We start from the raw sequence: 27468 nt of genomic DNA, 5'->3' as shown, positions 1-27468 counted from the left end.
TTTGGAGGGCGGGCGTGAGAAGGGGCGAGTTCCTCCCGGGGCTTAGCGGCAGGGCGAGGGAGCGAAGAGGCGGGAGCACCGAGCTAGCTTTTCCGGCCCCGCGTGTGGGAGCACGCATGAAAACGTACGTGTAATCTGAGAAAAGAACTGTCATGGTGTGGGCAGCCGGGAGTAACTGGGGCAGGGTTTGATGTTTGGGGTCTCTCAGAGGGGATGGGAGGCTCAGGAGAGGGGAGGAGAAGTGGGGATGGACAGGTGGCTTTCCGGTAAGACGGTTACTGTAGACCTGCAAGGTTTTCTGACCCCCGGCAGCGATAAGAAGGCTCTCTTATCTAAACTAGCTGGCTGAAATGAATCGTTGGGGGAGCAGGGGGAGATTTTTGTGTAAAAGGATGGTCATAATGAAACGAGGTTCTCGGTCTGAGCCATACAATAAGAGACGCTATGTTCTGTAATTCTAGCTGTGCGGTTGCCCTGGGCTGCTATTTAGCACCAGACTGATAACTTAAGGTGGACCTTCACTTTCTAGTTGTGAAAACACACGCGCACAATGTGCATTCCAGAAGCCTGCATGGTTCTGGAATAAAAGAGAGCCCGATTAAGGAATTGTGTGTTGTACGGTTAAGTCTTTCAAGTACAATAAGGTTTTTGATAAATGCAGGGATGGTGGTGCCTGAGTATGGCTATTAATAGCAAAAAAAGTGGATGCATGGCATAACAGGTTTATTGTGTGACATTTGTGGTGTGGACTGGAATGCAATTCCTCAGGTACCTGAATTGTTATCCTTGGGTGAAGTACACACATGCACAGGTTTAGTGGAAGCAGTCTAAACTGGTTCAAAAAGTCTGGATTGTGATATTTCTGTGCAAACTTCATGGTTTACAGTTTTTTCTCTCTCTGGCTTTAGCTCTATTTTTTCTCTTTTATCAGTGAACATGGTACTTGCTCACTGATAATAACAATGCATCTGATGAGCCACAAAAATAAATGCCACTAAGGTGCTACAGGGGAGTGTGTATGTGCACATGTAGCAATGTGGTGTTTATGTTTATTTTTATATAAGTTTCCGTTTATTTGAGGGTTCTAGTTGGTTTGTGGCAAAATTATTTAAAACAAAGTTTCTGAATACGAGATGCTTCTCTCTTCCTTGCCCACTTGACTGTCCAGCTTTTTTGTGATTGCATTGTGGAATGCAGTGGGAATGTGTTGTTTTGTGATAAGATTTTATGTTTTACGGAGTAGTCGTGTCTAGCTTAAAGCATATTTCTTTTAAATCAGAGGCATCTGGTGTTGCTACTGGCTCAACGGATTGCTCCCAGAAATTGAAAGAAACTTCAGAGAGGACAATGAGTGTAGAAGCTGCTGACCGGGAAGCTGCCACTTCTAGCCGGCCATGCACCCCACCTCAGACCTCCTGGTTTGAGTTCCTGTTAGAAGAGTCCCTGCTGGAAAAGCATCTGAAAAAAGTTTCTCCTGGTTAGTAAGCCGTGGTCTAAACAACAATCTTTATAAATGATTGCAAAGGCTAAGTGAGTTTTATTGTGTTTTCTTTTAGAGTTGTTGGGATGCTCTTTAATTGTATTGGCCCTTTTGTTATGCCATGGGCAGTTAAAACTATTGTTTGCTAATCTCAGTTGTCTGAGGTTGCAGTTCTGTGCACAGTTAAGCTGCTTAAATTCCCTTGAAATCAGTGGAGTTTTAGCCTAAGGCTATATTGTACATTACTTTGTTTTTCATGTGTACATACTTTGGAGATGTGAAATACAGGTGTATGCTTGAATATGAGTATTATAAATATTTGGAAACACAAATATCTTGTATGAAGCTACAATTGACTATAGTTCCCTGCACACTTGGTAACAGTGTGTTATTTCTTTCTTTGCAATCTGTGAAATGGCCATATATACACAGCACTGCAGTGTTAAATAACATTAAGATTTCTCCCAAAGAAAATCATAGTTTGGGTGGCCCTGAAAACAGTGCTGCTTACTGTGTCTTTACTGCCTTCTTCCGCTGTGGTGTTTCTATTCAGAATGTTAGTTTTAAAACCTTTCTTTTCTGCCCAGTAGATCCGTCACCAGTTCAACTAATTGTTCAGTTTTTGGAGCAAGCTTCCAAACCTTTAGTGAATGAGCAGAATCAGGTTCAGCCTCCGCCTGATAACAAAAGAAACCGAATTTTAAAGTTACTTGCTCTGAAAGTTGGTGCACATTTAAAGTGGGATTTGGATGTGTTGGAGAAAAGGTATTGGTGGATTTCTTGGTTAATGTTGCTAATGTAGAATGATGACACAGATTGTATTTTCAGATTATTTGTGTGGCTTTCTGGGTTTTTATTGACTCTCATGTTGTTCTCTGGGCTCCAATTTAAAGTAGCACAAGCAGTAATGTAAATCTGCTTTTAAAGGACCTATAGACTGATACTATTAACTCCTAACCCCGGTGCAACAATCTTAATGAAATTAAGCAGGTCTGAGTCTTGTTGATGCCTGAATGAAAGAGCACCTTCAAAAACTGACATGTGCCATCCTAGAACAGTGAATATTAATATAATAATAATGGCTGATAAGCTCCTGCTGGAGGGTCATGTTTGTTATTTAAGGGAGTTCTGTAACAAAACTAAGCTCTGATCTTCATAATATTAATGGTCTTTGGTCTTATATTTTAGCCTATCTGTTCCTGTATTGAACATGCTGCTCAATGAACTGCTGTGTATTAGTAAGGTTCCTCCAGGAACTAAACATGTAGATGTGGACCTTGCCAGTTTGCCACCAACTACTGCAATGGCTATACTGCTGTACAACAGATGGTGAGATATTAATTGTTTGGGGTGTTATAGTTCAAATACGTAGTGGGACATCAAGATTAAATAAATCCTAATTTGATTATAAACCTTTAACTGAATTGGCTTTGCTTGGATAGATTCTGGAATCCTAGTTCAGAAATTAGTTTGTGTACATGGGTGAGCATTTTTTAGTAGTTGTCATAAATAAAACACTGTATATGTTAACTCCCTAATTTTAACATTTTTTCTGTAAAATTACAAACTAAAAGGAGGTATATGTTACTGAACCTGAAAGGAGGTTGACTGCTATTCAGTGCACATTTTAGGAAATCAGAAATCTCTAGAAATCAATTTGTTATTTAGTTTGGGGCTTTGGTGACTTTAACATCCCAGCGTGTGTATGCAGAATAGGAAAGTTGGCAATTTTATGTATGGTACTGTGCATGACATTTACATAAACAGAGACATTGTTAAGACTTTTAAATAGCTAATGGCTGCGTCATTCTTTGGGTTTTACTTGCAGCCACACAGACTTCTGTTTTAAGCCCCAAGAACAGGCTGTTGAAATTATTAAATATTCAGTGATAATTTTTTCACTTTCTTTTATTAGGGCTATTAGGACCATAGTCAAAAGTAGCTTCCCTGTCAAGCAAGTGAAACCTGGTCCACCTCAGTTAAATGTGTAAGTTTATGCATATAACTCTGACCCTTACTGATGCTACGCTTATCAAATCAAATTAACCCTAATTCAGGAATTGTTTACCAATGTTTATCTGATATTTATGTTAGTTACATTATCAACTGACTGTTAGAAAATTGTGTTACTAAAGATACTTTTTTAAAAAAAATGGAAGATCCCTAAACTGTAAGTGGAGCTATTCACACATAACACTGGCAGAACATGAATTAAGTAACCCAAAATTTGTCATGGTGTGTACTATCATTTTGCATATACAACCATCAGTTGGAAGTTTCCTATGCAAAATGATGATGGCAAACAGATAAATCTAGTGTTTCCCTGCACCTCCACTGGCACCACCTTTTGTACAAACCAGGTCAATATGTTCTGTCCATTAAGTTGCAAATCCTATTCTGATAAGCTTGGAAAAACATCTTAAAAATTAAAATGAATCAGATATCAATTCTTGAAAAAGAATCTTTAAAAAACAAGGCGTTTGAAATGCTGTAAATAATTTTTGTTTTCTTCCAGTTTAAATGTGTAAGATACACAAGAGACAGAGCAGTCTATAACTGTTATTACTTTGAATAGTAAATTTAGGATAGGTGTTGTTTTTTGCCTAGGATGAATCAGATTCAACAAGAAAAGGAAGTAACAGAAAATATTTTAAAAGTGGTAAGTCCCTTTCTCTTTATTGTACATGAGTGTGAGTGGATTTATATTTTAAAATAAAGAACATGGGACTTGATGCACATACCAAATTAAAATTTCCATTTAAGCACTGTTCCCATGTAAGTTTTCTGTGAAATTTGGTACTGGCTTATTCGCCAGTTCCATGTTTGATTTGAAGACTTTCTTCAAGGAACTTTTTTTCTGGGAGGAGCATTGTGGTGCAAGAAACTAGGCCACAAAAGTACAGCCAGAGAAAATGAATTTGATACTGGATTTATTTTTCACGGTGTTACAAAACTGTGATTCCTTTAACTGCTGTCTCTTTGGTCTGCCTTAGGAGGGTAAGTTATTTTATATACTTTCTCCTGCAGGCAAGTGGCAACAGCATGAGAAAAGAACAAATAGTTGTGCTTCCATTCAGAACAGGTGTTCATGGAATTGCTTTGCAGAATTCTGAGCCAAGTTTGCACTGGTAGGAATGTTCCAAGCTGCAGGGACTGTGTGCGTTGCGCATGCTTATGAGGCATGTGTGTCTTGGCATGCGAAGACAGGAAATGTTCCCATGCAGTTCATTGTGTGGCCCATTGATCTCTTTGAAATTGAAAGCATAGCTCCATAGTAAAAACATTCATTTCAGTGAATGTGTGTTGCATATGTTCTGCCATTTAACTCATCCTTCCTGTTGAAAGAACAGTGAGTGGCCATTTCTCTCTCTTGCTCTCTCTCATGCACACCCACACACACATTTCTTTTTCCTGTTCTGTTCCTTTTGCTCCAGATTTATCAGTCTGGCTTTAAATTACCTTTCCTCCCAGCAAAGATAAAATTCTCTATTTTCAGTGGTTCAGGAAGACATCTATGGGAACTACATAACAAGTATTATCTCCAAGACAAAAATAGGAGAATGAATAATGCAGTCGTGGGTTTTTTTTCTCATCTGACTTCAGCATCTTGACTTATTCTTTCAGTGTACAAATGAACTTGAAGCAAGTTGAAGGTCGTTGCTTGAGGGTATATGACTTTGTAGCTTTCCTTGAGAAGGAGAATGGTTGGCATTTGTTAGTGTGGAATTTAATCATACATTGTTCGTCTTGGACTAGAAAAAATGAAAACTTTCTCATAAGTATTCTAAAAATATAAATAATATTAATATTTGTTCTGGGTTACAGCTAAAAGAGCAGGCTGCAGATTCTATTCTGGTGTTGGAAGGTGCACTCCAGTTAAATACAGATCTTTACATACACACAATAAGGACTCTAGATTTGCTTGCTATGGAACCTTGTATGGTTAATGGAGAAACTGAGAGTTCTACAGCTGGATTTAGTATCAGTGCTGATGAAATGCATTGCCAGGTATGCCAGATGCTTTTACTGAAAATACAGCTGCTATAACTATGTGGAGGGTTTGTGATATGATTCATAATGCCTCAATATGACATTCCATATTCAAAGTTGTTACGGATGACTTGAAGCTAGGGGGTGAGATGAATGCTTTGGAATCCATCCCTCTAGCATCCGCAGACTTTCTCTTGTGCTCAGCCTTGTTCTGCAAAGTGAGCTGTGCCAAGAAGAATGCAAATGGACCCCCAGTTTTGCAACTGACAGCCTCTCCTGCCTAGAGGGGCTGCAGGATGTAGAAAAGAGGTGCTGCGAACAGGCATGCCAGACGCCAGCAACCAACATTCTTTTCCACCCAACACTGCACAGCAGATACAAAGGGGGGATCTCTGGGCAGGCATGCCAGGCGCCATTCCCCAACTAGCCTGCTTCTCTACCCACTGCTTTTGGCAGTGATGGACACAGAAGAAGGACACTGCAAATGGCTGTGTCAGGTGTCACTCCTGGAGGCCGTTCTTCTTTCCTGCTAGATGCTGCTTGCAGTGGCACTAATGGGCGTGAGGAGCACTGCAGCACATGGGGCTCAGTTCCTGGCAGGTGACCTACAAACACTGAGAGTGTTTGCCAGGACTCAGGCTCGGGGTTGATGTTAAGCAGAGCAGAGTCTGGGGATCCCCCCCCCCGAATTCCTCACACTTCCTTCCTTGTAGCACCTGAGCCTCCGTCTTACTAAGCAGAAGGCAGTCTTACAATAATGCAAAATGTAAACAATGTTTTAAGGCAGAATTTTAATTGCAGAGTCTGATGGAAGAGCTTGTTTTCAAAATGTGTTGGAAAAATAAATATTTTTCCAGGCACCTAAGAATTTTTCTTTTATTTTAACATAAGGATAGTTAACATTCTTTCAGCTTTTTATCTTAAAGATTCTGGCAGAGAAATGTTCTACTGTAATCCCCCCCCCCACCTCTCTCTGTTTTTTAGGTCTGCTATGATTTAGGGGCTATCTACTTTCAGCAAGGTTCCACAAACTCTGATCTGTATGAAAAAGCTAGGGAAAAGTTTTTTCGAACAAAAGAACTGATTTCCAAGGTGGGTTGTTCCATGTTAACTCATTCCAGTTTGTACCAGTATAATCAAAGACTTAATTTTCATTCTGCGCAGTGCTACATGTGCTTGGAATTTTTGACACACCATGACAGCCCATGTTTGTGGGTGGGTTATTTAACCCATGGGAAGACTGTGTCGCATGCAGAATGTGTGAAGCTGCAACCTCTGCTTGATGGTTGTCATGTTATGTTAACATGTTGAGTTTGGATTATACAATCCATGGCCTTTTTTAGGAATGTTTAACCCTTATGTATAAAAGGGTTGCCAGGTTTGGATGACAGGATGTCTTGTCAGGATCAATTGCATAAGCAACTTGGCACTCAAGACAAGCCATGGAATGTTGTCTGAACTCTGTCGCTGTGTCCAGTGAAGCTTACTCTCTAGGTCATGTGAAGAATCTGCATTAGATCATAGCCTAAGAATTAATTATCAGTGTTTATTCAGCAGTTTCACAAGTAGAAAAATAACAGGACTGTGAATTCATTGAACAGATAAAAGTTATCTAGATCTATGTGATCCTTTGTCAAGCTCAAGAAAGTTGAGTCAATTGCAACATGTAAGTCCCCTGGATAATTATAAAGTCCTTTCCGATGTTCTGCACTTCCATTCCTAGACTCGCTGATTATTGGCCATGGTGGCTGGGACTAATGATTTTGAAATAATTGTAGCCCAAAACATCTAAAGGGCATTAGTTTGAGGGAAGGCTGTTAAAATGTGCACACATACTAATTTTGAACTTAAACTACTAAATATCTTCTTTGCAGGTGTCTGTTTCAAGTCACCAAACAAATTTGACACATTGTTATCTTACAGATTGGCTCATCACTTCATTGTATCATTGATGAAAAGAGGTTAGCTGGTTACTGTCAAGCATGTGGAGTTCTTGCACCTTCAGATACTGCCACGCAACCATCAACTCCCTACAGTCAAATTCATAGCTGTCTAAGATCTGGCAATTATCAGGTAAACTATTGCAAAGCATGCGCTGCTATTAGTTGTTAATTAGATCATTTCTATTATTTACTTCATCCCTCAAATATATTGCCACTGGAAGTAGTAACTTCAATATGTTACTATTTGAAGTAGCTTGTTGTACATAGATGTTTTATTTAGTTTACTATTAAAGTTACTTTCAGAGACATAACATAAAAACTGTATTGAATCTGAAATATAAACCTAGGTGTCATATGGCATTTGCTTAGCAGTATAGTTTTGCAGTATACAGAGTGTTTGTGTAGTCAAAATTCCCAAAGGATTTTTTATCTTCATTCTTAGATTTTCTGAACAATAAACAAATAAAACAAGTAAGATCTTTTGCCATTTACCTAAGCTCTTAAAAGAAGACAGATTGGACTTTTAACTCTAACTGTGGTTTAATATTACAGCTGTACTTACTGCTTTCTTTGGTCAGTTTACATGTTAGTTTCTCTGTATTGTTTGTTAAATTTGTACCTTATCCTTTTGCAAGGAGCTCAGAGTACTGAGATTTAATCTCACAATAACCCTGCGAGGCTGGTTAGGTGGAAAGGTAATGACTCGTCGAAGTCACCAAATAAACTGCATTGGATGAGCCAGGATGCTAACCTGTGGCTTCCATGCTCAAGCTCAGTTGTCCACGTGCAGCAACACAATATTAAACTGAAGTCCTTTTATCTTTATTGTCATAAAACTGCCATGTTTTCCTTGTGTTTGGATTCTAGGAACTAGTGAAGATTTTCCTTGAAGATAACCAAACACCCAGTTTACCTATTCAGTTCAGGCAATCAGTGCTAAGGGAGCTCTCCCAGAAAGCTCAACAAGGGTGAGATTCTCTTGCATGAGAAATCATTCAGAAGCATGTTATCTATTACATAATAGTTAATGCTAGGCAGAATTGTATGGATTTCTGTATGGTACATTCCTTTGGACTTTTTTGTCAAACCTTCAAGTGGTCATTAGTCGCACAGAACTTACTAATAACTGCCTGAATAGCAATATTCTAAAGTTCTGAAGTATTTGCTCTTCGTTGTAATAGTTCAGGCAGAAATAGAATAATTCTTGGTGCCAGCTCACCAAGACTAATGTGCTGTGAACAATGTAAATGTTGCCAGTTCAGTACAGAGCTCGCTAATAAGCATTCAGTTCTAATGCCTGGACCATGAACTTAGTTTTATTTTGCAAATAACACTATTTAAAATAAAAATTCACAGGCTGGACTCTAGTTGGTGTTTGTCAGCACAACAGAAATAGGGTGATTCTTCCTCCCTCTGCATCTCCCCTATGCCTTTAACATCTGCTCTGAAGGGCTGGGAAGCCCAGCTGAGCAGGTCTTGAGAGGAGGAGGACTGGAAAAAGTCTTGTTCACTTATGAAAGATTCAGTTCTGCGCACAGTGTACAACAACATAGATGTTACAGTCAAAACCCAAAATGTGCATATTGACAATCTTGGATGAATTTTGTGCATGCCTGATCAATGATTATTTAGGCAACCGTCAGCATTCCTGAATATATCTCTTGAGTTTTTCTGGACACTCACAAAACTTCATCTGTCACGAATATTAGCACAAATATCAAGCAAAGATGTGTTGACATCTGAATGTTCACAGTCACCAACTGTGAGACATTTAATTTAGCATACTTGGAAGAGAGTCTTCTTTCAAATGAAGAATTTCTGACAGTAAAGTTTTAGAGTGTGTATAGACGCATCCCTGTAGCATTCATTATTTTTGCCATCTCTTATATTGATAAACAGGCATTAAATAATGGCTAAAAGAAGTTGAGAATATCAGTTGCCCCAAGATATTCTAATATATCCCTGAATTTAAGGGAGTAAATAATCAATAGATTTCCAAAGCTTACTTCTGCAGTGATCCCATTTGTTCAGTCAAAGTGAAAACAAGAGGAGAAATAATTTCAGAATTTTTATTAACAGTATAATTGAAAGTATGCAATATGTATGTGGAAGGATTGCTAAAATGTTAAAATCTGCAAGTTTCAGACTTGAAAATATGCAAACTCAGAGGCCACAAAAGTTCAGAATGGTAGGGTCCCAAACTAGGTTTATAACTGTAACTTCAGATACTGAAAAGTGCTGAAAAATGGTTTACTAATATGTGTTCTGAAACATATTTCAATGAGGCAGTATGTTAATATGATACTGATGAACATAAGATGAAACCATAGCATTTTTAGTGATGTTAAATTATTGCTTTGGTCACTGGAAGACTTTCCATACGACTTCTGATCTCAGACTTGCAGCAGATAATGACTTTTGTTTTTCAAGATTATGTTCATAACCAAGAGGGCTAGTGTCTGGGTCACTCTTTCAGCAACATTGCCAAGGTACTAGGTGCACCTGCTCCAGCCTTACATGGTCAATTTGTTTTACAGAGGTATAGATAACGCCTTACTTGATTTTTATATTCCCTGTTGCTAAGGATATCTTTTTAAAACTGTTCTTATTTTTATGTAGGGAAAGTGTCCTGGATGAAATATGTTTCAAGGTGTGTGCATGCAACACTGTTTGTGATGTGATGCAGGGTCGACCAGTTGGAATCCAGTTTAACCAATTGTTTCTTAGACCCACTAAAGAAAAAATAGACTTTCTCCTTGAGGTAAAGAATTGTTCCCAGTTTTAGACCTAACCAGTTTTAGGCATAACCACTATATTTATTTCATAAAAGTATTCAATTTAATGCTCCCTTTAAATCATATATCTTTACATATTATATTGGAGCTAAAAGGTTCTAGTCTGAAAACACCTATGTTGATGAATCATTAATTTGTTCAAGTAGGTTACCAGGTGGCTTCTTAGTTGACTTGATGCATCTGCATGTTACTAATTATTGCTGGAGTGATAAGGTGATCAGACGCAAGCACTAGCTTGTGATTTCATGATCATCAGTATTAATTACATTTTCTGTACTGCCCATAGCTGAAGCTCTCTGGGCGGTTCACATTTAAGTCACCCATCCAGATTTCAACCAGGTCTGATGCTGCTTAGTTTCCAAGATCAGGCAGGATCAGGCACTTCGGACTGTGTAGAAGCATTTACATTTTCTTTCCCCAATTCTCTTCAACAAATGAATGCTTTTCAAATATGATTTTTACTAATGTTCTATGTCTACCCTTGCACAGAGGTGCTTTTCTCATGATCTGGTAATTCCTGGTTCTGACTATGAAGCTGTTACAATTGGTTATTTTTCCTCTTTGTCGCTCCCTTAGTCCTTTATTGTGCCTCCCCCCCCCCCCTTTCTCTTGGGGACTATGTAAAATGCTGTTCTCTCAAAGTAGAGCAGTTTAATTTCACTGGTTGCTATAGGCAATATATGGCAAAATTTTAAACTCTACAAGATGGAATTGGATGTACTTTGTAATGAAAGTATGGAAAAGTATACTGGGTTTTCCACAAAAACCTAATTGTTCAATATTTAAATTTCCTAGGTATGTTCAAAATCAATACATGTGGAAAGTGCTTCAGAATCTTCAAAAAGGAAAATAGCCTATTTTCTGAAGTGAGTATGTGCGACAGTGGATTGCTTGCTCGTCAAACTTGTCTTTCAGAAGTATAACTAGGGCCAGCTATGTTAAGAGATGAGTTACCACAGGTATCAGGAAAAAGAGACTTATGAAAGAATGAATCTAAGTTAAGTATTCCTGAAATTTCAGTCCACTACTCTGTTCTGTTGCTCTGAATAGGACCACTGCTTGCACGACTTTGAAAGTTTGCAGTAGTCGCTGAGGTCACTGTCGTCTGACATAATTCATGGCCAAGCCAACACCAAATTACACATTGTCCAGTGTAATGATGCTCTCTAGTTGCATGGTATAAAAGGCAGTTAAGGCTTTCTGCTCTCTTTAGCCTCTGCTGTGCAGAAGACAATAATATTGCATCCCAACAGCCACCCAGTCCATTGGATTCTCTGAAATCCTGAAGTAAGTGCAGCAACCAGTAGCTAACATCTTGTTCAATCTTTAAGATAGGTAAAGCACAGCAAAAACATTGTGTCAGAGCCAGCAGCTGCAGGAGCACTGTAATCACCTGCTCCACCAGGGAAGCTTTGCCCACACCCTCTGCTGTTATTTGTGGCTGGAGGTAGCAGTGACGGTTCTTTTGCACAGTACTCAGAGGCAGTGATTTCCCCACTTTTATATCCAGTCGTAGAGCAGAGATAACAGTTGGGAATCCTCCAGAAAAGAATCCAAGGAAAACTCCATAGGGCCAATAAGGCCCAAGGGCCAGAAGTTCCCCTCTCCGGCCTCTAGTACATTTTCCAAATGTCATTGCTACAGAAAAACTGCTCCCCAAAAGCAAATATTCTTTATGTCAGTATTTGCTCAATGAGTGACCTTTGATTTTATGCAGGAATCTGTGTTTGGGTTTGGAAGATCTTCAGTTTGTCTTCATGATTTCCTCCCATGAGCTCTTCATAGCATTATTAAAAGATGATGAACGAAAGCTTCTCATTGACCAAATGAGGAAAAGGTCACCTCGAGTCAACCTAGGCACTAAGCCTATAACTTCGTTTTATGATATTCCAGGTTATTTCTTCTACTTCTTTTTAAAATATTCACAAACATTTGATGTTATGGTCCTGCCATTTTCTTTAAGAATAGGTATGCATGGTGCAAAGAAGTAATTGTGCTTATGTGAAGCATATGTGATAGTAATTACTACAGCTGCTCTTCATATTTCTGACTACCAGGTACAGGGGCTTACAGCTCAGTTGGAATATCAAATACCCCAGTTCACTACTCAGCCTGCTTTACTGGGGTGAGTAGGAATTGCTTCTCTGGAAAGCATCTGAATGAAACATTCAGGCTGCACGTGTAGAAGTGCTACCTGCACTGCTGATCTGAGTGAGAGCTGTGGCAGCCCACTATCATTTGAAGTTAAGAAGGTGGCTTTGCCTTTTGTTTTATTGACACTATACTACTGGAACTCTAGGTGGGAACAAAAATCATAGAATCAAGTATGCAACTTACCAAGGTGACAGTATGAGATGCACATGAGAAGTGCAAAGCAGCTCTGTGCTGGTCTTCCCAACTGCAGTCTGGAGAGCTAGTGAACAGATCAGCTTGGATTTGGGTGTGCAGGAAAAGAATTGGGTTTTTTCACATGTCTTTCCAAGATGCTGCTGTGATGGCCAGTTTTTAGATTGGAGAGAACAGGAGGCATTCTTTTGAATAGCCTTTCCTAACTAGTATGTTCCAGATGTGTTGCTTTACAACGTTCATCATTCCCAGCCAGCATAACCAGTGACACCAGCTAGGGCAAAGGCTGCTTTTATACTGTGTCTGAAACAATGGGAAGTTGCATTGTTTTGTCATGCTGTCCTGTTCAATTTTTTGGGACTGTTTTACCGAGCCATGGTGCAGAAATTGGCTTATGTGATTCTGAAAAGAATGACAAAACAATGCGGAAAGTCTTTTAGGTGTAACCCTTCTGGGAAGCCAAAACCTAATGTGTCAAGAAGGGTGTGTGTGTGTGTGTGTTAGCAACTGACTGCAACTCGTACTGTGCTTTCAAGGGTTTATGTGATAGCAAACGTCATTATAATTTTATTTGGCTAAAATAATACATCTTTGATTTATCCCACTTCTGTTATTTTTAATTTTTTACTTATCTATTGCCTCAAGTTGTTGTTAGTCTGAGGAGAATCCTTACATTTTTGCTTAGTGACCTATGTTACCATTTTTCTTCCAGCCTCAGCCAGTGTGAACATTGGCCAGCTGGAACACCAACTAATATTATCAGTAGATCCCTGGAGAATTCGTCAGATTTTAATTGAGTTGCATGGCATGACATCAGAACGTCAGTTCTGGACAGTTTCTAACAAGGTACTTTTATTTTCCTTTAAATTATTTAAATGTATAATAAGTCACAATTGGTGACTTAGTATATTTTTCTCTTTTTAGTGGGAAGTACCAAATGTTTATGGTAGCGTTATTCTAGGAATTAAAGATAATTTGACAAGAGATTTGGTCTACATCCTGATGGCCAAAGGGCTACATTGCAGTACAATCAAGGTGAGGAAGCCTTTATCTTTCTTTATAAAGGTTGCTTATTAACATTCTTAGATACAGCAAAGAAAAACAGCTTCCAAATAAAACTATAGTTTAGAAAATCTTTTGTACTTTTAAAATATTATGATCTACTATGTAAGAATGTACATGGGATGTGTCCGTGTCCGACCATTTCCCCTCTGCATCCCTTTTTCCTTATAGCATCATTTTAGATTGTAAGCCTGTGGACAGACTGTATGGCTTAATTGGTTATATGTAAGTTGCTTTGGGAGCATTTTTGGCTGAGTGGCATTAAAATACTTCAAATAAATGATATATATTAATAAATACTTTCATATAGCTTCCATATAGCCTGGAATGCCTGAGCCTGCCTAATCTTGAAAGCTAAGTGGGGTCTGCCTTGATTGAAATCTGGATGGGTAACTTAAAATGTTGTGAACTGCCCGGAGACCTTTGGCTTCAGGCAGTATATAAATGCCATGTAGTAGTAGTCATCTTTCCCTCAATGTCTGTGAAAGCTGCTATTGGATGAGCTTGCATAGGGTAAATGTGTTGGTTTTAAGGTATCATGGGACTCAGTCTTTTTGTTGTACAACATCACCCTTACCTTGCCTGGTGCCCAACAGGCATGTTAGTTTGTAATTCCTATCACACCAATCATCCTGTAATTAGAGATTACAACTAAGAGTTGTAATTAGAAACCTGTGGAGAGTTCCAGTTTGGACCAGGCTGTTGTACACTATTAAAATGATTTGTTTTAAGAATTATATTTGTAACTGTGAAATAGACCAACTGCTCACAGTTGCTCTTATTACAGGATTTTATCCATGCAAAACAGCTTTTTGCTGCTTGCCTGGAGCTTGTAACAGAGTTTTCTCCAAAGCTTCGCCAAGTCATGCTGAATGAGATGCTTCTTCTGGATATTTATACCCATGAAGCAGGAGCAGGGCTTTCAGGAGAACGTCCTCCCTCAGACCTGATCAGCAGAGTTCGAGGATACTTAGAAATGAGGTTACCTGGTAAGAATGCATGACATATATACACAGCAGGAATCTTTTTTCATTGTAACTCTAGCAAAAATCAGGAGTTCTCAGACATGATATTGGATTAGGATTCTTGTTAAAAATTGTATGAAGTTAGAAGATAACTTACACAGCTGTGAATGTTTCCAGATTGATTTTTTTTTTACCCTAAACTGAAAGCTGGCAAATGGTCGATCTGAATCTACTGGTAAATACCTAGTTGATTTGCAGTGATTGCCATGGGTTTGATTTCCAGTTGTTTAACAATAGTGTTTTTTTTTAAAGTAAGAGCAGTTCCCTGCCACAGTTGTGCCAGTTGCTTATTTCTGAGCCTCAGTATTCCTCACCTGTCAAGTAGCTGTCCAGGTATTCATGTAGCCCTGCTGACCAGCTGGTTGCCTTTGACCAGGTATTTGTGCAGTTGTGTTAGACAAATTTAGTGCTATGTTACAATCCCACCTCCATAATAACTCAGTTGCAGTTTTGTGTATTCCGGCTATCGCAGTCTACTGCAGACATAAGCCCCAGATAATTGACATTTCTGCCTGAACCATTAGTTTTCATCTAGGTAATCTGGCCTCCTCCATCCTGGAATATTTTGTATCTGGATCCCATGGCTGCATCAAGGAGCACCTGCTGAGGGACCACACCTCCACAGGGTCTCTGACAAGAGCCCCCTTGACTTACTTCTCCCCTTCACCTTTGGAACATGCTTGTTCATCCAGCTGACACCGTGACCAAAGGAATGAGAACAAACAGGCAAACAACCAGAATGCAAGGAAGTACAGTAGCTGTTGCTGTCTTCTTGCCACACAGAGAACCAGTGAGTGAGCAAGCAAGCAAGCAGGTGGTAGAAGTGAGAAGGTGCAGCAGCAACTATTGATGATGGTGATGTGGGAGTAGACACAGGCCCAGTGAGAGTACAGTCATAAGCCCTTTTTTCTAACTGCAGCTTTTCTGCCTTTTCCCTTTTTCCAGAAGCCCCTATTTGTGATTTCTGAAGAGATAATCACTGAGAGCCCTTCCAGAGTTCCCAAGCACGGCCCACTATTTTTCCTGCATAACTGAACATGAGCAAATATTTTTGTAAATATATGTATTTTGGTGGTTTTCCAGAGTTGTGCAACTCCAAATAGCTGAAATTGGAAGGTTTGCTAGGGAAATACATGCAGATTCATGGCTGCATATTTCTCTATTAAAAAAAACAAAACAAATGTGGAGATTTTCTGGAAAGTTTTAAAAAGAAAAGCCTTTGCATGTAAAAGTTGCTGCCCTGTTTTGCAAGCAAAGACCCTTTGCCAGCTGCCAAGTGAATGCAACATAATGAAATAACCTGTTTGCCAGCTCTTGTACATGTCTGTGGTTGGTAGCTGCTATACTTTGACAGAAGGCACTTAGCAGGATATTGCTCAGGGAAACCTTACCATTTTGGCTATTCAGAGTTGTACAATTGCAGAACTCCAGAAAACCAGCTGTACACACATGCGCATCATACACACGTATTATTTGGGGTGGGGAGATGTATGCAGGCACATATACATGTGCACATATATATACCTGCACAATTGTGGGTCTTTCATCTTTCTACCCACCCCTCCACCCCCCCACAAACATACTTGTTCACATTCAGTTTTGCAGGAAAAAAATAGCAAACCTCTGAAAACTCCTCCAATGTGCTGCTTTCAGCAATCTTTGAAAAAGGGAAAGGATGAAAAAAGCAGCAGTGAGTAGAACAGGGCCCAACCTCAGAGAAGAGAAAAGCGACAAGCAGCTTTAGCTGCCAAATCCCCTGGGATCCTTTCTGGAGGACCTATGGAGAAGACAGAGGGAGAATGGTGAGTGAGCCTGCGGATCTTTCAGGAGCACCTTAGGTCGTTTAGTGAATAACCCACCCTTGTTTGTTCACAGAATAGGTCACTATGGTATGTGGACTTAGCCACTGCTTGTACTAATTTGTAAACTTTGGTCTTGTAGTAAAAAATAGATTTCACAAACCTGAACTCTGCCCTAAACCTTTTAATTTTGTGTCAAAATATCTTACCAGTTGCTCTTTAAAATTCTTTTAGATATTCCTCTTCGGCAAGTTGTAGCAGAAGAATGTGTTGCCTTTCTGTTAAACTGGCGGGAGAATGAGTACTTAACTATGCAAGTTCCTCTCCCTCTTGTTCAGGCCAATCCTTACGTGAAGGTAATGTATATTTCAAAATATATTTGAAATTGTATGGTTCTCCAGTGGACTTAAGACTTATCTGCACTGTCCTTTGCTTTTATCATGTGTATGTTTTAGAAATGTCAGTTTCTATCCCTTATACTTGAATAATGAAACACTTGGATTTATAAGTAAATTCCTCCTGATAATCTTTACAGTTACTGCTCACATTTGCTCTTATAACTCTTATATAAGTAAAATATAGTTCAAGTCTATGGTTAGAAAAGCATAGGCCAGAGACTATGACTATTTCTGTGTGAGTGGACAATGGGTTTAGAGGTGGCGCAATTAGTTATTTTAAAGAGTAAATGCTCCTACATTGCACATCATTCAGCATTTCAAATTCTGAATGTCAAAAGTGGAGTGTTATACAAGGTGTGTAGTTCATTTGCTGTGTCCAGAGAAAGGTAAAGAAAAAAAATCTTGGGCAAGTGCAAGCTTCTAGGGTTTGCTTAAAGTAGTTTTCTTTATTGTAGTCAAGGATTTCGTTACCCAGTTTGTTTTTCCTAATTCTATCCACCTATAAATTGTTAGAGACAGAAACACATTGTCCTTTGAAACACCGCAGAGGCTTGCCTGTTCCTTATTCTCAGTGGTGTCTTCTGCTTAGTTAGGACAGCTTTTGGCTGCCACATGTAAAGATCTTCCTGGACCAAAAGAAAGTAGACGGGCAGCTAAAGACCTCTGGGAGGTTGTTGTACAAATCTGCAGTGTATCCAGTCAGCACAAAAGAGGGAATGATGGCAGAGTGAGTTTAATAAAACAGAGAGAATCAACATTAGGCATTTTGTACAGGTAAGTTGCTATAAAGCCAAAATAAGCAATTAGCCATAATTTTTATTAATTTTATTAAAATAATAAAAAGTATCCATAACAATGCTGCAATCCTAACTTTATTAAACTGCTAATTACTATATATGGACTAGGTGGTGTACCAGTAATACCTTAAAAAAAAGGAAGGATCATTATGTTAATGGTTTGCATGGAATCCTGGCAATTCCTGAATTGTTCAACCAAAAGGTTTCTGGAGACAAGCTAAGTGATAAGCATGCTGTCTCTGTGCACTCATCATTTCTGCTTTCAGCTTCATTTCCCCATTCCTGGGTTGATTTCATGATGATTAAATCCAAAACCTCTGGGTAGATTAGGGATTAAATAGTCCAGAGTTAAGTCATGCTTTGTTAATGGATTTACTCTGGGGTGTTTTACTGATATGCAACTCACAGTTTTGGTTTTCACATATTGTAATAAAACACCCAGAAATGGAGTGTTCCTGCAGTGTTACTTAAACGTGAAAAAAACAGCATGTGGCTTATGCCCCTCAATTCCTGGGTTAAAAATTTCTGTTTAAACCTTTATTTGTTGCTTCATGCCTCCAGGCAAAGAAAGCAATTGAATAAATGCTGCCAGTATACTAATAATACACTAAATAAGACATTCTTTTCTTTAGGAGTGAACTGATCTCTTTTGTCAAAAAACTGCGGGTGAGTTTGGTGTGAAAAATTAAAACACTCAAACTGACTTTTCTTGTGGTTAATAGTTCATATTTGTATTGTAAAGGATATTTAGTAAGAGAGTGATTTTAAAAGTGTACATGATAATCAGTCTAGCTTTTAAACTTCATTGACAGACTTGGGCAGTTGGAAGGGGCCTTATTAAACTGTGACCCTCATAATCATTAGAATATTGCATGTTTTGCAGAAAATTATTATCACTCCGTAACCTAAAAATTGTGAATACAGGATCAGTGTAAGTTTGCATAAACATAGTGAAAGTATGTTCAGGAAAACTAGACTTCATTGACACCAAAAACAATTGTAAACTTTTATATTTTCTCACTATTCTTGTAGGAACCTCTCGTGTTGACGACAATATTATCCTTGTTTGTAAAGCTGCATAATGTTCGGGTCAGTGCAGTACTTACCTTGCCTAAACCTTTGACTTTGTCTTTTCTGACCTAGTTCATACATAATATTTTCCTCTTCTAGGAAGACATTGTGAATGATATCACAGCAGAACATATTTCAATTTGGCCATCATCTATTCCAAAGTAAGAAAACTGTATTTCAACTCTATGAAATAAATGTACCTCCAATTCTATGCAGATAATTCTATGCTTTCTTGGGCCTGGATCCCTCACCTCAAGACTGTCTTTTTTTGGTGCTGGGAACAGCTGAGAAGCACACAGAACTGTGAACTTACCAGCTGGGTATCAAGAAAGCTGTAAAATTACCATCTTCAGTGGATCAGTTTTTTTTTAACGTCCTTAGCCCTCCAAACTGGAGGAGATAAGTATGTGTGCTTTGTAGTAGGATATGAGTGAAGCCTTAGAGGTAATACAGTAAGGGCGCCATCCCATTGTGGCTTCTTGTAACTCTTTGAACTTGGAGGATTACAGGCATCCAATCAAGCACAGAAGGAGTGTGAAAGAAAGGATAGATTCTGTGCTTCTCTGGCCCTGCAAAAGGCAAAGATAGCTTAATTCAACCATCTGTATCTTTTTCCCATAGTTGCACAGGGAAGGGCTGAAACTGCTGGGATGCCTTGTATCCTGGTGCAGCCCAACTCTCTGCTGACTCTGAAGTTGCACTTGAAGATTTGGGGTTAGAGCCAGTGCGGGGCGAGGGGGAGCAGACTGCAAGACAGAGGGAGAGGATTCTACAATCTGAATCCTAGTTGTGGCTTCTAATGCCAGAGCTGGGACTCTGACCTATCCTGTGGCCATTTAGACAGCCTCTGGTAACCATAAGATTGTGACCTAAGGCAGCATTTCCTAACTTCGGTTCCCTTCAGCTTCAGCCAGCATGGCCATTGGTTAAAATTGGTGGAAGTTACAGTTTAAAACATCTGGAAGACACCAAATTGGGGAAGACCGCAGTAACGTATAAGTTTTATTGTTTTAGTTTATATTATTTTTGGAGACTAGAACAAGATGTTTTGGAAGTAGATACAGTACTTACAGGCATGGAGGGATTATGGCAAAGGGATGCATGAGAACACTACTAGGCGATTCCATGTTTTCCCTAGGGTGGTTTAAACTGGTAGTTGATTGAGCTAGACCATTTTCAATTACACATTATATAGCAACAGTCTTAAAGCTGGGCCCAACATACTACCAAGGATTAAACCCTTTTCTGGTGTACATATTGCTTTGTTTTGTTAGAATGGCTATGTAACACAGTCTGGGCAGGTGGGGCAGGTGGGGGTTGGTTCCACAAACATAGCTGATGATATTGGTAAGGAAGTACAAGAGATCTGTCTGAAAAGCAGAGTATTTCAGACAAGCTGAGAGCCTTTTTCAGCTTGTGTAGGCCACTGTAGATAGACACTTTTTTTTTAAAGATTGCAGTACTTTCTTACTATAGATAAGGCATAAGGCAAAAATGAAGTAGTGCAGTTTTTACCCGTAGTACAGTCTAGCTTTTGCACTCTTGCTTCTTGCTAGTTTCTCCTAAAATCCCCAAGTAAGGGAGTATTTCAGGAAAAATGATTTAAATTGTGTATGATTACTTCAAGGTTTAGCTATATTTACCATTCCTAATGTCATAAAACTTTTATCATTTTAGCTTACAGTCTGTGGATTTTGAAGCAGTAGCTGTTAGTATCAAAGAGCTTGTCAGTTACACACTGACTATCAATTCAAACAATCACTTCTGGTTAATCATTCAGGCCGATATATATTTTGGTAAGTCGAATGCACCCCTTTCTGTCAGTTCTGTGGTTATCTTGCTGGCTGATTTCAGATGTTTTCCTTTATATGCAGGGTATGAGGACAGGTTTACTAGACCCAGCACAGTGCAGCTTTTGAGATTTCTATAACAGGAATGTCTGATATTGCAAGCAGGCAGATTATCACAAGCATACATTCTCATTGTACTTTAATTGGATTTGTATTTTCCATGAGTAAACTTTCAGAGTCTGAAGACACCTCAATTTCTATTTGATAACTGGCACATCTTTATCAAGAGCTGCCAATTCAGGCCCCACCCCACTGTCCAACTTCTTTTTCAGTTCAAATGCTTCTCTTCTCTTCGATGAGCCACTGGCTCTTGTTGGTAATTTAAAAATACATCCTAAAGTAATATAGTTGCCTTTCATATACTGCTTGCTGGTCTCCATTGCTGCCACATTTTCCTTTTCAGTTTTCCTTAGATTAACTATAAGGACATGTTGAAGTTGACAGCTTTGCCTACTCACTCAAGATTATTCTTACTCATTGCAAGCTTTTTTTTAAAAATGCGGGATAGAAACTGAACTGAGTAAATAATTGTGTTAACTTGGCATTTACTTCTTTTTTTGTCTGTCTCCAATTCAGCAACGAATCAGTACTCTGCTGCCCTTCACTACTATCTTCAGGCAGGAGCTGTGTGCTCAGATTTCTTTACTAAAATGGTCCCACCTGATGTCTATACTGATCAGGTGAGTTATGTGGCAGTGAACAAGTAAAACAGCTGTATAGGTTTGTTATACTTTACAAATGTAAAATAGAAGTTGTGTTCTGAGAGCTTGATAACACAAGTTTAATAATGATGACCCATTGGTTAAAGTTCAAGATTCCAGACTTACTGAATCCATTTCCTCTCATGCTTTCCTCAGCTACTCAAGTGCTGCAGACCCTCTGTAGAATGGATTGAATGCTTAGAAGTGCTGCCAGGAACCTTTAAGATTACCCCGGAACACTCTCATTAAGTGTCACCTATGTAAATCAGATCTGCAAGAGCACACAAAAAAGCATTGTTTATGGCTTTCTCCCAACTTTATCTTTCGAGGGCTTTCCAAACTTGGGTATCTTTAGAAGTAGTATAAAGTCTATATTCAAATTGGCTGTTACTGACCAGGAGTGGGATAGAATTGTTAGTGCCTTGTGAGCTAGCCAAAGCCCTTAAAATGGGGCAGGCTATAAATCAGATATTATTGTTGTTAGTCGTGAAGTCGTGTCCGACCCATCGCGACCCCATGGACAACACTCCTCCAGGCCTTCCTGTCCTCCACCATCCCCCAGAGTCCACCAAAGCTCACCGCCTACTTCAGTGACTCCATCTAGCCACCTTATCCTCTGCCGTCCCCTTCTTCTTCTGCCATCAATTGTTCCCAGCATTAGGCTCTTCTGCATGGCGTCCTTCCTTCTCATTAGGTGGCCAAAGTATTTGAGTTTCATCTTCAGGATCTGGCCTTCTAAAGAGCAGTCAGAGTTGATCTCCTCTAGGACTGACCGGTTTTATCGCCTTGCGGTCCAAGGGACTCGCAGGAGTCTCCTCCAGCACCACAATTCAAAGGCCTCAATCCTTTTGCGCTCAGCCTTCCTTATGGTCCAGCTTTCACAGCCATACATTGCAACTGGGAAAACCATAGCCTTGACTATACGCACTTTTGTTGGCAGGGTGACGTCTCTGCTTTTTAGTATGTTGTCTAGATTTGCCATAGCTTTCCTTCCCAGGAGCAAGCGTTTTTTAATTTCTTGGCTGCAATCCCCATCTGCAGTGAGCCCAGAAAAATAAAATCTGGCACTACCTCCATTTCTTCTCCATCTATTTGCCAGGAAGTGAGAGGACCGGATGCCATGATCTTAGTTTTCTTAATGTTGAGTTTCAAGCCAACTTTTTCACTCTCCTCCTTCACCTGCATCAAGAGGCTCTTAGTTCCTCTTCACTTTCTGCCATGAGAGTGGTATCATCTGCATATCTGAGGTTGTTGATATTTCTCCCAGCAATCTTAAGTCTAACTGGTGATTCATCTCGCCCCGCCTTTCTCATGATGTGCTCTGCACGCAAGTTAAATAGGCAGGGTGACAGTATACAGCCTTACCAAACTCCTTTCTCAATTTTGAACCAGTCAGTGGTTCCGTGTCCAGCTCTCACTATTGCTTCTTGACTCGCACATAGGTTTCTCAAGAGACAAATAAGATAGTCTGGTACTCCCATCTCTTTAAGAACTTGCCACAATTTGTCATGATCCACACAATCAAAGGCTTTAGCATAGTCAATGAAGCAGAAGTAGATGTTTTTCTGGAACTCCCTAGCTTTCTCCGTGATCCAGCATATGTTGGCAATTTGATCTCTAGTTCCTCTCCCTCTTCGAAATCCTGCCTGTACTTCTGGTAGTTCTCGGTCCACATACTGCTGGAGCCTAGCTTGTAGGATTTTGAGCATCACTTTGCTAGCATGTGAAATGAGTGCAGTGGTACAGTAGTTTGAACATTCTCTGGCATTGCCCTTCTTTGGGATCGGAATGTAAACTGACCTTTTCCAATCCTGTGGCCCCTGTTGAGTTTTCCAAATTTGTTGGCATATTGAGTGTAGCACTTTTACTGCATCGTCTTTTAAGTTTTTGAATAGCTCAGCTGGAATACTGTCGCCTCCACTAGCTTTGTTTTTGCTTAGACTTCCTAAGGCCCCTTTGACTTCACATTCCAGGATGTCTGGCTCAAGGTCGGTGACCACTCCATCGTGGTTATCAGGGACATTAAGCTCTTTTTTGTATAGTTCTTCTGTGTAATCTTGCCACCTCTTCTTAATCTTTTCTGCCTCTGTTAGGTCCCTGCCATTTTGGTCCTTTATCATGCCCATCTTTGCATGAAACGTTTCCTTCACATCTCCAATTTTCTTGAAGAGATCTCTGGTCTCCCTATTCTAGTGTTTTCTTCTATTTCTTTGCACTGTTCATTTAAGAAGGCATTCTTATCTCTTCTAGCTATTCTCTGGAATTCTGCATTCAACTGGGTGTATCTTTCTCTTTCTCCCTTGCCTTTTGCTCCCCTTCTTTCCTCAGCTATTTGTAATGCTTCCTCAGACAGCCATTTTGCTTTCTTGCATTTCTTTTTCTTTGGGATGGCTTTAGTTGTTACCTCTTGTACAATGTTGCAAACCTTCGTCCGTAGTTCTTCAGGCACTCTGCCTATCAGATCTCATTCCTTCAATCTATTTGTCACCTCTACTGTATATTCATCAGGGATATGATTTAGGTCATACCTGAGTGGCCTAGTGCTTTTCCCTACTTTCTTCAACTTAAGCCTAAATTTTGCAACCAGAAGCTCATGATCTGAACCACAGTCAGCTCCTGGTCTAGTTTTTACTGACTGTATAGAGCTGCTCCATCTTTGGCTGCAGAGCACATAGTCAATCTGATTTCTGTGTTGACCATCTGGTGTTGTCCATGTGTAGAGTCGTCTCTCAGGTTGTTGGAAGAGTGTTTGCTATGACCATCGTGTTCTCTTGACAGAATTCTACCAGCCTGTGCCCTGCTTCATTTGTACTCCAAGGCCAAACTTGCCTGTTATTCCGGTTATCTTTTGGCTTCCTACTTTAGCATTCCAATCCCCCATGATGATAAGGACATCATTTTTTGGAGTTAATTCTAGAAGGTGTTTTAGGCCTTCATAGAACCGGTCAACTTCAGCCTCTTCAGCACCAGTGGCTGGGGCATAGACCTGGACTGTTGTGATGTTGAATGGTTTGCCTTGGATTCGAACTGGGATCATTCTGTCATTTTGGAGATTGTATCCCAGTACTGCTTTTCCTATCTTTTATTGACTATGAAGGCTACTCCATTTCTTCTGAGGGATTCTTGCCCACAGTAATATACCTGATGGTCATCTGAATTAAATTCACCCATTCCTGTCCATTTTAGTTCACTGATTCCTAAGATGTCGGTGTTCAGTCTTGTCATCTCTTGTTTGACCACATCCAGCTTGCCTTGATTCACGGATCTTACATTCCAGGTTCCTATGGAGTATAGATCTTTGCAGCATCGGACTCTCCTTTCACCACCAGATACATCAGCAACTGAGTGTCCTTTCAGCTTTGACCCAGTTGCTTCATTCTTTCTGGCGCTACTAGTACTAGCCCTCTGCTCTTCCCGAGTAGCATATTGGACACCTTCTGACCTGAGGGGCTCATCTTCTGGCATCATATCTTTTTGCCTTTTGGTACGGTCCATGGGGTTTTCATGGCAAAGATACTGGAGTGGGTTGCCATTTCCTTCTCCAGTGGATCACGTTTTGTCAGAGCTCTCTGCTATGACCTGTATGTCTTGGGTGCCCCGGCATGGCATAGCTCATAGCTTCATTGAGCTATGCAAGTCCCTTCGCCACAACAAGGCAGTGATCCATGAAGGAGTCAGATATTATAGAAGTTTTTAAACAAATAACATTCCAACTAAATTATCAGTTGAAAAACCTCTCCCCTACCATGTCCCACTATGGAGACAAGAATGCTTTTGTTATGGTAGGTTCTTGCAGTCTGGAAATTTGCCACTGCTACCTGAATTGGTCCCATACATAATTCATACTGTTTGCAACAATTTCTTCTTGGGAACATCTCCATATAAAGGAAATACATGTGCTGCCAGTTCAAGCCCACCTAGCAGAAAAACCTGTGTTAAGCTGCGCGGGAATGTTATATGTTGACTTTGCTTGCATGTGGTGGCGACAAATCATTGTTAATTAATCAGTCCACAATTTTTTTGGTAATGTTTCACGTGTGAGTTTTTTCTGCTTGGCATAATTAACCTCCAGTTTTCCAGTTGGAAGATTGTGTGAAATATGAACCTGGATAAGTATGGATTAAGCACTTTAATCTGAAAATCAATCACAGGTTAACTTGGAGTTTAACCTATGAACAATCCACTATCCAGGACTGATTATACAAGGTGGCAGCAGCTCTCCTGTGACAAATAGCAAGATTACCACAGATCTTGCAAAGCAGCTTGCTCACTGATTCCTACAACAGGGTTTTTGTTCTGGGTCCCACAATCTTTAGAGCAAGCCATGGGTTGTCAGTATGGCTTATTGCAGTCCGGGTTTGAACATCACAGCAACCCACCCTGGCTAGTTACTCAGAGGCATTTTTGTTTCTTTCATTTCCGGTAGCAACAGCTAACTAGAATACCTTACTGATTACAACACGAATAGCTTTTTCTACTTTTGGCATCCTCACAGCCAAAGAACTCTAATCCTAGGCAAAGCAGAAGCTTGAATAGTGAGAGTATATCCCTGGGGAATGAAGAATAATTTATGGTTATTTTGCTGTGGTGCTTTTTTGGGCAGAAGCAAAATAGTGTTTCTTTATGGGAGCTGAATGGTATACCCCAAGTATTGCATAGCTATCTCATGTAATTGTGTGGATGCATTTATAGGCTAGCTTAAAATGTTACATGTATTTTTCTCTAGGTGATAAAACGAATGATAAAATGCTGTTCTCTGCTTAATTGCCATACACAGGTAAGAATATGTATCCAGCTGTTAACTATATAATGTCCTCCTCAAACAAGATTACCAGAATAAACTGGCAGGCCTACACATGCCTTTGAAGTGTAATATAAATGGTAAAATACGCTCCTATGAAAATATGGTACTTGTATAAGTAGTGCATGGTGTGATGGCTCATCTTTTTTTTCCCGTCAAGGTAGCAATTTTATGCCAATTTCTTCGAGAAGTAGATTATAAAACTGCATTTAAAGCACTTCAGGAGCAAAACAGGTAAACAAATTGTTTGATTTTCAGATGTTTACATATTGTATAATAGATTGACATGGATTAACTAAAGCTTTCTTTTTCAGTCATGATGCGATGGACTCCTATTATGACTATATCTGGGATATTACCATCTTGGAATATTTGACATGTATCCTTTTATTTCTTTAAAATAAAGAACTGATTTGTTTTGAAGACCAGTATCTTAAGCAGTATCAAATCCTCAATTTATACTAAATAGGCTGATAGCAGTGGCTACATTTTCAAAAAAGTAGAGTTCCCAAATACCACAAACAGAGAAGAAAACAAAGGAAACTAATGTGGGGCTTTTCACTCATGCTAAATGGATAATATATAAGCCCTTTTCACATCCTACTGAAGTAGGCGGGAAGAACAATACAAATATATTCTTCATGGTGGGAAAACGAAAAGTGAAGCGTACTTATCCCACCTCGCTTGTTGATGGCTGCATTTAGTATAGCCCAATGGGTAGGACTTGTATACAGGTTAAGTCCAACATTCTGTGTAAAACAGTGGACATGTGCCAAAGGTATCTGCTTGAATATTGAACTTTATAACCCAAAAAGGCAAATTATGCCTTTAGAAGGATTATAATACTTGTTCTGTTCAGGGAGCAAAAAGTTAGGATCTATGTCATTGTATGAGGATAAAGAACCTGAAAATAATTGGCACACGTGTCATCTGAATCTAAAACTAAAGTTTTGCTCATCATACTCCTAGATCTCCTTAATGTTATTTCAGATCTTCATCATAAGCGAGGAGAGACAGACAAGAGACAAATAGCTGTAAGTTACTGTTTGAACACTTACCCTTTTCTACTGTTATGTGCAGCCATTAAATAGAGATGCAACCAATCTGAATTCTGACTACCCCCTCCCGAAAGTATAAAATGTTCTAAAGATGAATCTTGAACCTACTTATTGCCTGTTGTTTTTTTACACAGATTAAAGCTATTGGACAGACAGAACTGAATTCTAGTAATCCAGAGGAAGTACTACAGCTTGCTGCTCAAAGGCGAAAAAAGAAGTTTCTGCAAGCAATGGCAAAACTTTACTTTTAAAGACCACTTTTTAATATAGTGGGACAAAATATAGCAGCTGTAAGATACTCCAATAGTTTATTTAACTCATGACATTTTTACAATACATATTTATAAACATA

At 39.5% G+C, this 27468-nt stretch overlaps 1 protein-coding gene across 3 annotated transcripts; it reads left to right on the top strand.

The window, feature by feature from the left end:
• INTS8 (integrator complex subunit 8) lies at nt 1-27468 on the top strand. Of its 3 annotated transcripts, none has more exons than XM_044424002.1 (28): nt 1-124; nt 1280-1477; nt 2071-2245; nt 2669-2809; nt 3396-3467; nt 4088-4139; nt 5306-5488; nt 6455-6562; nt 7394-7543; nt 8281-8381; nt 10033-10174; nt 11004-11074; nt 11926-12101; nt 13267-13400; nt 13479-13589; nt 14404-14605; nt 16675-16796; nt 17428-17612; nt 18268-18301; nt 18668-18724; nt 18806-18867; nt 20384-20502; nt 21133-21236; nt 25984-26034; nt 26219-26292; nt 26373-26437; nt 27049-27092; nt 27251-27468. In XM_044424002.1, exons 2-28 carry the CDS (start codon nt 1348-1350, stop codon nt 27365-27367), a joined length of 2982 nt encoding a protein of 993 aa, XP_044279937.1. In that variant the 5' UTR covers nt 1-124; nt 1280-1347; the 3' UTR covers nt 27368-27468. The 3 variants fall into 3 exon arrangements, 2 of the variants coding, with proteins under 2 accessions (XP_044279937.1, XP_044279936.1); XM_044424001.1 differs by having other exon boundaries at nt 2068-2245; XR_006414076.1 differs by lacking the exon at nt 27251-27468 and having other exon boundaries at nt 2068-2245; nt 26223-26292.

This window comes from Varanus komodoensis, unplaced genomic scaffold (assembly GCF_004798865.1).
Source record: "Varanus komodoensis strain SLA01 unplaced genomic scaffold, ASM479886v1 scaffold14_1, whole genome shotgun sequence".
In the NCBI taxonomy this organism is placed as follows: domain Eukaryota; kingdom Metazoa; phylum Chordata; class Lepidosauria; order Squamata; family Varanidae; genus Varanus; species Varanus komodoensis.
This window is presented reverse-complemented; position numbering and strand designations above follow the sequence as displayed.

Excerpts from the sequence above, each read along its gene's own strand:
- INTS8 (XM_044424001.1), top strand. The coding sequence starts at position 1,348 with ATGAGTGTAGAAGCTGCTGACCGGGAAGCTGCCACTTCTAGCCGGCCA. Across the intron at positions 12,102-13,266 it reads TTCGTTTTATGATATTCCAG|CCTCAGCCAGTGTGAACATT; the intron begins GTTATTTCTTCT and ends TTTTTCTTCCAG. Across the intron at positions 27,093-27,250 it reads CAGACAAGAGACAAATAGCT|ATTAAAGCTATTGGACAGAC; the intron begins GTAAGTTACTGT and ends TTTTTTACACAG.